The sequence below is a fragment of the Bidens hawaiensis genome, unplaced genomic scaffold (genome assembly GCF_021521415.1).
Source record: "Bidens hawaiensis isolate Kalapana, Puna unplaced genomic scaffold, B.hawaiensis_p1.1 tig00023305_1, whole genome shotgun sequence".
In the NCBI taxonomy this organism is placed as follows: Eukaryota; Viridiplantae; Streptophyta; class Magnoliopsida; order Asterales; family Asteraceae; genus Bidens; species Bidens hawaiensis.
The window spans coordinates 244463-258471 of NW_027493655.1; the positions used below are offsets into that span (position 1 = coordinate 244463).

Genomic DNA, 14009 nt, shown 5'->3' on the forward strand with positions numbered 1-14009 from the left:
CTTAAATGGTTTGGGCTTGGCTACTTATAAACTGCTTTATCATTTAGATTACCAGTAATAGAGATCCAAGCATTAGAGAAACAATCTCCCTAAACAATTAAGGCTATTTTTTTTCGAACCATGAATTTTATAAATAGACAAGCACCCACACACAAAACACCACACCCAAAGCTACTTCCACAACCGAAAAGTAGCACAAACAAAAATTACATAATAAAAATTTACACAAATTCGACCACTCTATCGCTCTATATTTTGTCCTATGTTTGAACCAAAGAAATCCAAGCGATTTAATATCCCCAATGATCTCTTCAATTTTGACCTCTTTGCCTTCAAATACCTCTTCTTTTCTTGCTCTCCATATTCTCCAACAAGCCATTATAATATTCCCATGAAATGCCTCTTTCTCAACCTTTCCGAGCCATGACGAGCTTGACAGACTTGTGAAGCTCTAATAAGTCTGACTGAAAACCCATAAATTAGGGGGACTTTACACCATCGACTAATGTGATATCAAACCACCGTCGCAACCAAACAGCCCGCAGTAACATGGTCAACCGTCTCCTTGTCTTCCTTCGTTCAAGAGCTTCCCGAGTAGGAATTCTATTCATTTCTACCTTCCAATCATGAATATTACACTACGCTGGGACCCACTTGTACCATCTCATAACATAATTATTTCTAATCTCTTTCGATCTAACAATCAATCTTTTAACCGAACTCACCGAGAACTCCCCATCTTTGTTTCCCAACCACTCCCAGGAATCTGGCCCTTCCCCATGTTGCATTCATAAGTTTGGTCTAGTGGTAAAGGGGTATGACTCCCAACCAAAAGATTGTGGGTTCTTGTTAGTATATCGTCGATGCTAATGCAATGATAAGTTTTATGCGTATTATTTTAGGTTGACATCTAGAAACATAATATATGCATTTCAAACTACCCCACTATCTAGGTTTGTGTTGATGTGTGGAGGTGAGGTGCACCAAAAACCTAAGCCTGGACCCGGAAAAGAAAACCTGAAAACCGGGTGTTAGAAAAACTGGTTTTTGAAAACCTGAACCTCGACCCGACCCTACGCATAGGGTATGACTTTCAATGCTTAAATCCGAACCCTGACCCAATCTATACCAGATAATACCCAAAAACTAGTTCCAATTATACCCGAAACTCGGGTTTTTTCAAATACCAGCCATACTCATGACTAAAAATAGCGTTATTCCTCAAATAAGATAGATTAAAAGTACACGACATAAAAGGATTATTCTATTACTCATTACATTTGATAAATGAGCTGGTATTGTGGCGAAGAGTGTCTCGTGGTAATTATATTTTTAGTACATAAATTACCCTCCATTATTATTATCTATAATAATCGAGAAGTTTGGCGACGCAACCACGTGATTGGTCCACGCAGCCACACGTGGTTGGTTTTTTTTTATTTTACTTATTTTATGTTTCTAATTTGTAAAACGCGGGCTTTTTTTATATCGAATTTGTATCAGCTTGCGGTCGCAACACGTGGTTTTTGCAGCTATGACTTTTTTGTTGTCGATCCAGACGAACCTGCGTCAGTTCGCAGCCACAATGTGCGTATATTTTTGGTTTTCGCTGCGGTCTTTTTTATTTAAATACGCTAATTTGTTGTATTATGAGTGTGGACGAATTAACTTATTGCTTTAGTTTTGGTGCCGTAACCCGATACCGACCGAACTAGTGATCGGTTCGCCACAACACATGGTTTTCTTTGTATGATTTAGTGCTGGCAACGTTGATTCCGGCCAAATTTGAGTTAGTTCGCAAGCATAACACACAAGTTCTTTGTCACGTTTTTTTTGTTTAATGATTCTAGAATTAACAAATTCGCATCAGTTTGCGACTACAACATGTGTGTTTATTTTTTTATTCACTGGATATTTTTATATTTTAAATAATTTAAATTGTTGTATTTAGATGTGAAAGAATTTATGTTTTGCCTTACTTTTGGCACCATAACCATATACCAACCAAATTTTCGTAGGTTCGCATCCGCAATGCACATTTTTGTTATGCTAATTTGTTGTATTGGGGCGTTAGCCAAGTTTTTTTGGGGTTTTAACCCAAACTGATTGAATTCATCTCAACCCGTAGTCGCACTGCATGGTTTGATAAGTTGTACGAGTATGACTGTCAATAACATCAATCCGGCGCAACACGATGGAAATCTATCTAGTTATTATATAATAGTAGGATTTGATGTTGAAAATAGACAAATTGAATTCCATTTTACATGGTTGATTCGTCACTATCAGCTGTTCATGAAGGGATGCAACAGTTGGTCTGACCGTTACATTTGGTGGGTTTTTGGACAATGTTCGGCTACAATACCCCCCCCCCCCCGGGCCGGGGGGGGACATACTTTTGTTGCCGGTTGAGTTTAAAGGAAAATATTATTTTATTAAATGAACCAATGGCAACCATTGAGGGTGATTTTTGGGCTACAACACCACCATACCCCTAAAATGAAAATAGTTCCTCTGCTGACGTGACGCCACGTGTCGAAAATCCCCCCATTTTGTAGCCCTCAACTACACATAGCCTTAGCGATTACAGCCATTTGCCACTGCTACAACACCAAAAATGATCATGATAACCAAAGTCAATCCGGATAACCATAGTAAGTTCTGATCATGAACTTTGGTAGTGGAGATCAAAGTTAATTTTGATCAACTTTGGTTTAAGGGCTCCGTGCAAATAACGTTTAGAGGTTCCAGGGTACACTCGACACCTCTTAACTCGAAACAAATGTAGATTCTAATTCTCAATAAATCCAATCATCTAAAATGATCTTGGTTCATATACCATCACTGTAAGAAATATCACGACGACTTTGAACACAAAAACACTGACTGTCTTCAGCCTATGACAACCTCTGAAAATCGCGTTAAGCATTTCAACTGAAAACTAATGACACTTGCATCCACTTTCACAACATCTAGAGCAAAAATAAATACAAAGCATAGCCAACTACATGAGATACGAGTCTATATAAGTTTGTTGCCAAGATTCTAACTTCCTGTGCAACAAATAATAATAATAATAATAATAATAATAATAATAATAATAATAATAATAATAATAATAATAATAATAATAATAATAATAATCCACTGTGAGAAAGCTCGGGGTAAATAATTATTATCAGCTCAACAATAGTTCCCCCTTTTTTAACACTCTTTTGCTCTGTTTGGTGAAAACCAAACTCCATATCCCTTCCTATATATACAACATGTATCTCCGAACCACACGGTTCAGGACCACGGTCAAAGGGGTTGGCTGTTAGCCATGCCCTCAAAAAGAATATGACCATTGCTGACCCTGCCCCCAAAATGGTAACTTTGCAGGTTAGCGATTACCTGAACCAGGGTTGACTTCCATTTTGACCTTTGAAAAGTTACAATCAGCTATCATCATCTATGGCACCGATATAAGTCAGATCCATTCTCCTAACCCTGACCGCACCCTTCAGCCAGCTTGATGCCTTGAGATTAGCATGATCGTTACCTGCAATCGCATCTGCGTTTATCGAAGACGGCCCTGATCCTGCTCCATCCTCTAAAAGGTTCCACGGGTCAATTTCTCTATCTGCCTCAGGCTGTGAGGGTACGGGCTTTGTGGCCTTTCCTGGCCCGTTTGAAGTATCCCGTGATGAAGAAATCTGATTATTTCTAAGGCTTCCACGATGTGGCCCTGGAATTGATACACTCGGTTGAAGAAAACCTAAAGCAGAAATTGGGACATTGGGTGGTTGGCAAGAGACTGAGAATCTTGCTGAGGGTAAAACAAATGGCATGGCGGTTTGGATCCGCCGTCTGACTGCATCTGGAAGTTGCATTCCATCCAACTCATTCTGCACCATTATAACACAAGATATACTAAAATAAGGGCATTCTGATAAGGCAACTATTGTAATCATTACATAATATACACAAACGTATAATGGGAATACTTTCATTAGTTACTTTGATCATGGGAATACTATCTTTACTTACTTTCATTGCCAATTTTACTGACTAACCTTAATAACGTGTCACTCAAAAATAATTCAACCTTAGGGATGATCAATGTAAAGTCACCAATGTATTAAACTTCTCTTCATTAAGGCCACCCATATTATAAACTACTTTATTAGGCCAACCTAAACCATACCCAACAATAAAGGGAAAATCCCCAATCTACAAAATGAGATTCCAACTTTGTCCCCTAAACTTAATATTTCCAAAAATGGCCCTCTCTAACTCATCTTTGACCATGTATTAGGAAATCTAACGCGTCTTTGATGACATGTTAGCATAACACGTCGTCAAAGACGCGTTGGATTTCCTAACACATGGTTAAAGACGCTAACACGTCATCAAAGGCGCGCTAGATTTCTTAACACATGGTTAAAGATGAGTTAGGCTTCTAAACACGTAGTCAAAGATATGTTAGCATCAAACGCATAGTCAAAGATATGTTAGCTTTTTGTTTGTTTTTAATATTATATTTTTATAACTAGTTAACTTATATTTGTTTTTCTTTTATAACTTTTAATATATAAAGTTTTATATTATTTCGAATATACCGACGAGACATGCTTACTTTTACCTACTAACCGACATAAACTAACTCAAACTCGAGCCGTGCCAAATCAATATCGAAATATTCAATAAAATTTGACCCCGCTCGGTTTTAAATAAAATTTATGTCGGTCCGTAGATAAAAGTAAACATTTCTCGTCGGTATATTCGAAATAATATAAAATTTTATATATTAAAAGTTATAAAAGAAAAACAAATATAAGTAAAACTAGTTATAAAAATATAATATTAAAAAAAACAAACAAAAAAACTAACATATCTTCGACTACGCGTTTGATGCTAACATATCTTTGACTACGTGTTTGGATGCCTAACTCATCTTTAACCATGTGTTGGGAAATTTAACGCGTCTTTGACGACATGTTAGCGTCTTTAACCATGTGTTAGGAAATCCAACGCGTCTTTGACGATGTGTTATGCTAACATGTCGTCAAAGACGTGTTAGATTTCCTAATACATAGTCGAAGATGAGTTAGAGAGGGCCATTTTTGGAAATATTAAATTTAGGGGACAAAGTTGGAATCTCATTTTGTAGATGGGCTATTTTGGGGATTTTCCCAACAATAAAACGCATCCGCAATTTGCAAACAGACAAAATAATCCCGTGCTTCGATCCATAAAAAAAAACCATCCAATGTAGACTAGGGTTTTGCATTTACAAGATGCATACCTGTAAGCTTTCTGCAACTTCATGATCAAAGATAGTAGAGTCCCTAGAACCATCAGCGGTAGATTTGGAAAGAGACTTTGGTCTGAGCCAGCAAGGAAGGGAGGAGCTCAATAGTACATGCAGCACCAATAATAAACGATCAAAAAGAATTTCACCCAAATTAACAGTAGCACAAGTAGGATTAGAAAGATCTGCATCCTCATGAACAACCCTACTTCCAAGAAGCCGAAGGACTACCAAAGCGAGCGAGTGCCTCATGCTACGGGATGATGGTTCCCTAACACACAAGTTGGCAAGTTGCAAACTACGTAAGTACCAAAAAAGCTTTTTTAAATAACAAATTATGAACACAAATCAGAAGGACTTTGGTATAAAAAATTTCAAACTAGTGTAACTACGTTATAGAACTTTAAAGATCAAAAGTTTAACGCGGGCCTAAGATTAACTTGATTTTTGTTAGGTTGCATATACTTTCAATGCAATAAATTATGACTAAAGGTTTGTGCATACTTACCCATCAGCACATATTACAGGGAGCAATCTTAAGAGTAGCTGCAAACGCAATGACATGGAAGCTCGTAATGCTGATGGGGATGGAAGCATCATTTCAACAGGGCGTCGGGCCAATCCGGGACTACCTCCTCTTAAACCTTTACGGGTATTCACTTTACTCACAGCTCCTTCAAACTCGGGTCCCGCCTGTTTATTAACTCCATGAGCAGTAACATTACTTATCTGTTGTTCGATTTCATTCATCTGCTTTATTAAATCACTAGCAAAAGTAACACGAGAATCATCAGAGCTTTGGTCAATGCATGGAAGAAGTAATTCCACTAATGCTTTCTCGGTCACATGTTGCTGACTCACTATAAATGCTTCAACATCAGAAACCGGACTAAATGTTCTAGCAAAGTGTCGTTTTGAGTCCTCGACTACCTCCCCTTCTTCAAGAGGGACCTTCTCAAATTTTCTCTTATTTCCCTTTTTGATGGGCCCAGGCCCATCTGGAGATGCATTACACCAACCCCACGGATTTGAAAAATGGATCTTAGTGGACAAACCTTTACTCTCTGCTATATTGATTAACCGTTGCCGAATCGATTTTCTACCAAAAAGAACATCATGGCCTTTTAAGAACCATTTTGCTTGCAAAAGTACCTCGTCTTCTAGTGGCCTCCCAAGTAGGTGTACCACCTCAGAGAAAAGAGGAGCAGCATCGGGTCTGACCAAAAGCCGGGTCAACAGCATCTGGATGAAATTACTTTCATTATCGGAAGTCCCCGTAATTTCATTATTTGATGAAAACAAGCTTAATGCTTCTAATATTGAAGTGTCACGGCCATCTACCTTTTCAAGTAGGGCTTGTTCATTTAATAACAACCTGAGCTCCACCCATTGCCAATGAAATTTAGCAGGCTGCAAGTTCTCCAGAATATGAACAAGCTTATCAAGAAGCTTCATATCATTTAAATTGGTATACCCAGAAGCCCAATTCCCATCATCATATGACGTAATTTCGGTCGGCAACTGACAATCGATAATGGCATTCAGAAATTTTCGGGCTCGTAGAGGGACAAAAGCAGTCATTTTCGATTGCAAATCGGGCCCACTCAGATCCAGCATGTCGGCAAACTCGGAGTCAGTTGTATCAGCAGCTATGAGTTTGTATAAGGTAGCAGATTCTCTTAGACACACATCACGAAAAGGCAAATGTTTTATGGCATCACTGATAGCCGATGTCAAAGATTGAAACAACTGAGAGATGTTATCACGGGCCATAACATTTGCATTGAGTATGAACCGTTTCCATACCAAAAATCCAAAAATAGCAAAAGCAGGTAGAAAAATGAGGTTGATAGGAAGCATTCGCTGGATTCTTGATAAAGCAACAATAGAAGATTCACCCAAAAGCTCGACTATAAATCCATCAGAAACAGTCCTGCAGTTGCCGATAAGAACCCTAAACCAATGAACCGAAACTTCAACCAAATTATCAGCTTTCGAATCGCCTATAGACCGTGCATTACCGTTTGAATTAGACCGTGTACTCCTTACAAACTGAATCACGTTTATCCCTTCTTTTAATCTGAAAACCGTAACTAATCTTTCAAGGCTAGCAATACCCTGAAGAACAGCTTCAATGACAAGTGCAGAAATCGCACCTGTTGTTTTTGCAGCTTTTGAAAATGCTGGATTTTCATTAGACAGTGGATCACGGGTATCAGGAGAATGCTGTAATTGACCACGGGAAGCTTTTGGAGGAGAAAAAACTTGAATTAGGGCAGAAGATGCCTCAGTTGCAAGAGCAATTTCAAAGACCCGACTTTGACGTTCCCCGAGAGTATCTTTTAGTAGCGACAAACATGTGAGATGGACCCGTAACATGTGCCTCGCAAAAGACAGTGAGAGCGGGGTTATTTCAGTAATTTTAGCAATCACCTGCCCGACATTATTGACAATCGCTGAAACAGCAAAGGCAACCAAAGTCGGGTCACCTTCTTGCGCTGCACCGCCCGTTTGTCTCATGCAATCCAATAGCCCTTTTACAACTTGTTGAGCTATCGGGTACCCATCATTGGGGTTTTCAACACTTGGTTTTTTCAGTTGGCTAGACTTCTTTTCTTGACCATAAAAGAGAGGGATTGCTTCTTCTACAAGTCTTTGGACCATGTCCCGCATACTTAAACCGACCCTTGAGATACGAACACCGCTTATTTTTTTAAGCAAAAAATCATCAAAATCGTGAACTCCTGCAGGGACGCCAAGTGGGAAACCAAATTCTCCATCTGATGATCTACCGGATTCGAGTTCCATGATGAGTCTTTTATCAGATGTTTTGAAGTGCTTTATCCAGTCAGCAACACTTGTCACATTGCCATATTTCTTTAACATCTGGCGGGAAAAGAGTAAAGCCGCTGAACCAGAAACCCGTCCATTAGAAGCCATAACTACTGAAGCACGATGCATCATGGCGGATAATGTTTCGGGAATAAGATTAGCTGCAGCAAGAATGTTTTCATACCTGAACAAAAAGGGGTTGAATATCAAGGATCTTAAGAAAAAATAAAATATTAGGCAACAAAGTTTAAAGGGCGAGAAAAAACCTTCTGAGAGATGACAAAATAAAGGTCTCTCCAAGCGCACACTGTTGGTTCTCTACATTTCTTTGCACAATCATAGCATTCCTCCCGCCATGAACTGCCGGAGTTGGGTTGACAGGAACTTTAGACAACAGCCAAACAAGCAATCGAACCGCAGAAACTAAATCATCACAAACATCCATCAAGTACAAAATGTTGGATAGTTCATCTTCACCAAGCTTCCATTTTGCCACTTTATCATCAACAGCTCTACCATGATGGCCCACGTTTGGTGCAGTCTCATCAAGAAGCTGCCTCACCATACCCATCAGCCACACCACAACGACCCGCTTTTCATCTAACGGTGCCCGCTTCATCACTTTCCCGATCGAAGAAACATCTGCGTGAATAGTTCTGATTGAATCGGTTGTTCTCGAGACATCGTTATCAATACCGTTACTGTTTCCATGGTGGGGACAGTTTACTCTACTATCGCATACATGGCTAGTGGATGCACCCTGACTACCCTCAATTCTAGCAGCAGCTAACTGAGCCAGACTCGAAGTCTTACGAACCATTTTTTGTCTGCCTCTTGTGGCTTGTTTGGCTTGTTTGACCGGTGGCTCAGCTGCTCTAAAAGACTCCATTGACTTTAAGGTGAGACCCTTTTTAACCCACCAAATGTCCTCATCATCACAAAGATAAGGACTTTTTTCTTCAACTTTTTGTCTTTTAGCTCGTCTGCATTTTTCACATCCAGGTGTTCCTTCACTTGTAACTGTTGACCCGGTGGCCCGTGTAACACCCTGAGACTCATCAACATTATTCCCTGTGGTAAGGATAGAATGGGAGTTTGGGAAACGAAGCAAGACCGCTATAGAATCCATCAGTCCTTCAAGCTTTCTATTGACATGTTTATTCGACAATGAATCAGATGCAGGTGGTGATGATGGTATTTTCCACCGATCCTTTCTTGATATTTGATGGTTTTTCCGCTTACTTGAACCAACAGCATTTTTTGGGTGGTCAACAAGTTCATGAAGCAAGAGACGCCGCTCATTTGAGTAAATATGCATGGCTTCAGATATAAGAGATGTTTCAGCAATTTGTGCTTCTTGGAGTGCATCTTGAATATACGAAGCGGGAAGATTTTTCAAGAGTTTATAGTGTCTCCTCTTTCGATCAAAGTCAACCTTGTCATTCCAACCCATGATTCCACTAACAATAAGCTCCCTCACATACGCTTGAGGATAAAAAATTCCAGACTGGATGAGTTTATTTATGAGTAACTGAACCCGCTTAAAACCTTCTCCATTTTGGGATTGGTGTTGATCAAGCCAGCACACAACGATATCATGTAACGGGCCTGGACTCTGGAAAACATGTGACAAATCTTTGACTTTTCTAACACCACCTTTGGACTTGCTTGAACTTTGCATATTTTTCATTTTCATCTCTAGAAGCCGAGTGGCAATATATATCTGTGAGAAGTCTCGTTTCCCACTGAATTTAACATCCGGAGGCAAACCCGTTCGAAAATCGCGAAAATCACATGTCGCCCATTCACAAATAAAAATGACCGAACACATTAATGAAGATCTGATTTTACCAATCCATTTAAGAGTTGACCATAGATGTGGGCTGACATCAGCAATCCACCTTTTATCAACAGTTTCATCATACAAATCCTCAAACATACACTGGTAAGCAATGGTAATATCTCCATCAATCAGAGCTTTATCTAACTCATTCACGGCTTTCGCCACGTTATGACCCGATTGGCCTGGTTTTGCTGCCCTTGAAAAATTGACTGCACATTTCTGAATCGAAGAAACAACCGAATTTATGGATAATTGTTGCTGCCCTTTATTCTCACCTTCAACAGTTACCCGTGCAATTAAACTACCATCATTTGCTGCATTTAAAAGCACACAAGATGGGAGTGGAAAGCAATTTAGGGAAACAAAAGTATTGGGAACTGCAAGTATTAAATATCGAAGTATTTCAACTAAAGCAGAGATGGTATATGCCCTTCTAGAGTTATCCACAAGGTCTGAGCCACCTGGAGAGGGTTCTTGAATAAACCGAACAGCTATTCCCACAAGGGTGCGAACGTAATTTTGAGATAAAACTATAGTTTCTATAACACCATATATGATAGGCAAAAGCAACTGCAATATCCCAAGCAATTCCTTTCCCTGCAAGCCATGAAAAGGATATTCTATAATGCAGTGTGGCTTGGAAAGATGCAGAGGTGGCAATTTCAACCCATTCATGTATGAATGGGGTTCGGGTTTGTTTTAACAGAAGAAGGTAAAACAGTTAAGATATAAAAAAATATTTTAAAAAAACCTGAAAAGGAAAGAGGTCTAAAGTCACCTCAAGTGTATTTTTAATGCATAAAATCTTAAATCATATTATTCAAAAAAATTAAATTATGTCAAAATAATATTTTTCTTTTAGTCATATGATTCTAAATGCATATTAAACTATCCGGAACTTTTGGAAAAGAAAAACCAAAAAAAGTATGTGTGTTGACCCACCCATTTTGCCATATTTAGATATATGACTGTGAAAAGGAGTACCTGCAATTGATTTAGAAGCCAATCAATTATTAATGAAGGGAGAAGCAACCCTTCTGCATAGTGCCACTGTACTATTCGAATCGCATACCACCATTTAAAATGTAAAGATGGCTCCTCACCGTCAATAGGGTCATTCATGTGCTGGAGGGACCCACCATAAGCAAACTGGGGTGACCGATCCTTAACACGAAGAGTAGAATGGGAATTATTTTTAGATGCAAATTCATCCAAAAGATACTGTAAATACTCGATAACATCTTTCGTCCACTGGTCTGAGCGGGAAAACCGAGATTTATCAGAAGATGTACTTGAAGACCCAGGTCGAACCTGCAAAATAAAATTATGATCCACTGCATTCCAATAGTAGATAGCTAAAATAATGACATTATCGGTACCTGATTAAGGTATGTTACTTTGATAAACCAAGTAGCCCGTAATAAAGGTACATTGTTTCTAATAAGAACTTCAAAGAGTGATTTCCTTCTATAACCATGAGGAACATGGTCCGCTAAAGATCGTAAGCGTTTATGCTGTTGAGATAAACCCTGTCCAAAGGTGTCAAACAATTAGATCTAGTTTCATATCATGGAAATAAAGCTTTAATCAATGCACAATCCTATGAAAGAAAAATACACGTCAAAACTAAACATAAAGCAAAAAATGGGAATAAAAGATATTGAAACTAAAAGACAAACCTCGATCCATTTCTTGTGGAAATCCTCGCTACTGGCTTTCTGTTCTGGAAAAACACCGGGCTTACTCAATAAATTACCAGTAAGAGGGACTCCATAAACTTGACCAGCCTGTAACACAAAGATTCAAGCCCTTGAATTAACATCACATTTAACTACATTACTCCCATAAAGAACAATAAATAATACCTTGCGTTTTTTAGCACGAGACTCATTGATTGATCGGTGATATTTTCTGATTGCCTGTAAAATATTATAAAGAATAATGTGATAAAAATGCTCCGGCTGAGTGATATCACAATTATAAAAGATTAGATTTACCTCCTTGCACTTTAGAATAACAGGTTTGGTGAAAGTTGAGATTTGCGATAATGATATCTCTCGAGACTCCTGCAAAAGGAAGTTGAAAATAATTGGAAGGTGACAAAAGTGGAAAACTCGGGTGGTTTAATTAATAAAGGCGTGTGTACCTCAAGGCCCTCAACGGTCTCTCTGTATCCAGCAAGCACATAGTCCTTTGTAAGCGTCTCCTCGGGACAATTCGTAGTTGGAGGGTTAAAGTCAAGTGGAAGAAGTCTGAGACAATTAATATTTCAATTTCAATGGCAATTATTATATAGAAAGTATATATATATATATATGGTTATGTAAAAGTAAAAGAGCATATATATAAATTACCTTGAATTCAAGGAATCCTTCTCACACCTTAATTTGTATGGCGTGAGTTGCGAATGGCGACTAGAAAACACGCACGAATATAATTAAGAAAAGCATATAGATAGATAGATATATAATAAGAAATGCATATATATATATGTGTGTGTGTGTGTGTTGAGTAGATACCAACCGATGTGCAGATGGAGAAGCAGTGTGATTGTTGTTGAGTGCAGCATGATGATGATGGTGATGATATCTTTGCTGCATTTCTCCAATCTCATAGTGTCTCCCACATTGAATCACTAATAATAATAATAATAATAATAATAATAATAATAATAATAATAATAATAATAATAATAATAATAATAATAATAAGCTAGCTGCATTAGATACTAGTGCAAAGTGTACCCTTAGTCAAATGAAGTGCACATAAATTTCAATGAAGCAAGCTGTAATTGATTAACAATTTCTCTTCTTCAGTACCAAGCAGCAATCAAAATAAAACTATAAACAAGCATAATACCTTTACCTTTAAATTAAAAAAGAAAGAAAGGCAGAAGCTTTACACGTAATTGGAGGATGAAAACTAGGGTTTTGAACAACAAGGGTGCGTCGATTCATACACACATGTATGTGTAATCCAATACAAACAAGCAAATGTAGAATCAACGAAGCGATTAATTTATGAAGAAATTAAATTATTTTGCGAATGAATCGTTCGAGTGTGTGTTTTGTTTATACACAGACACAGAGATTGGGGCTTTTTTTTCATTTTATTTTTGAACTGGAGATGACGACGACCAAACCACAGGGGTCAAAAGTATCAACCTTTTATAGATAAGGGGTCATTTCTGTAACGTTCCTGCCTTTGCTCATTTTTGACTTTTACACTAAAGGCATTCCAATTTCAAACAAAATATTGTTAGTTGGTTTAAAAAGATATACAACAATTTGATTGATATATTCTACCGGTTCATTTTGTTAAACATCAAAACAGAATGATAATTAGTTAAGTAGTTAATGTATGTTTTAGTGCTCAAATGTGAAAAACCTATTCATTTACATCTTTAAAAATATGTAAAATAAAATATTAACAAAGCAAAGCATGTGTGACATACGTAACAACTTTAAAGTTTTTTTATTTATGATGTCAGGATAGATATTGACTAATCATCATCAGATATCAAGTATATACCATAAATAAAAATAAACAAAAGTGACTTTTCTAGATGGGGCATGAAAGATAATCCAAAATTACTACACTTATTCTAGATTGGGCAAAAGTGACTTTTCTCAAAGTGGCTAAGAGTCTGCAGAAATATAAGATAAGGCTTGTTAAGGGCTCTTGCATTTAAGCATGGAGAAAGGGTAAATCACTAGGATTTACTATTTCGAGTTCTTAATATTAATAATAATCTTGCCTATTTCTTCTCTATTTCCTTTTATTGTTTATCACATTCCCTATCATTCCTGTCCTAGACCTTTTGTTATTTTGTTCAAACCCTAGCTTAGATTAGAAGCCCATGACCGACGGATCAAACAACTTCAAGGTGATGTTGCTGAAATCAAAACCACCTTCGTTTCCAAATCTGAAGAATGCTTAAGTGGCTATGGACGTTTGATGTCCATACATTTAGGTGACCTCGAAATTAAAAATCCATATAAGCAAATGAATTTCTCATAACTTGATTTGTTTGAAACCGAG

General features: G+C 37.8%; 1 protein-coding gene across 1 annotated transcript; it reads right to left on the bottom strand.

Annotated features, from left to right (window-relative positions):
• Nucleotides 1-3406: 3406 nt before the first annotated feature.
• LOC143567294 (mediator of RNA polymerase II transcription subunit 12-like) lies at nucleotides 3407-12568 on the bottom strand. The gene is made up of 12 exons (XM_077053752.1): nucleotides 12492-12568; nucleotides 12323-12382; nucleotides 12115-12229; nucleotides 11966-12034; nucleotides 11834-11887; nucleotides 11648-11755; nucleotides 11348-11497; nucleotides 10953-11279; nucleotides 8392-10565; nucleotides 5802-8309; nucleotides 5288-5564; nucleotides 3407-3887 (listed from the first exon to the last, which is right to left on the bottom strand). The coding sequence occupies exons 1-12, from the start codon at nucleotides 12566-12568 to the stop codon at nucleotides 3438-3440; spliced, it is 6369 nt and encodes a 2122-aa protein (XP_076909867.1). The 3' UTR covers nucleotides 3407-3437.
• Nucleotides 12569-14009: the final 1441 nt, after the last annotated feature.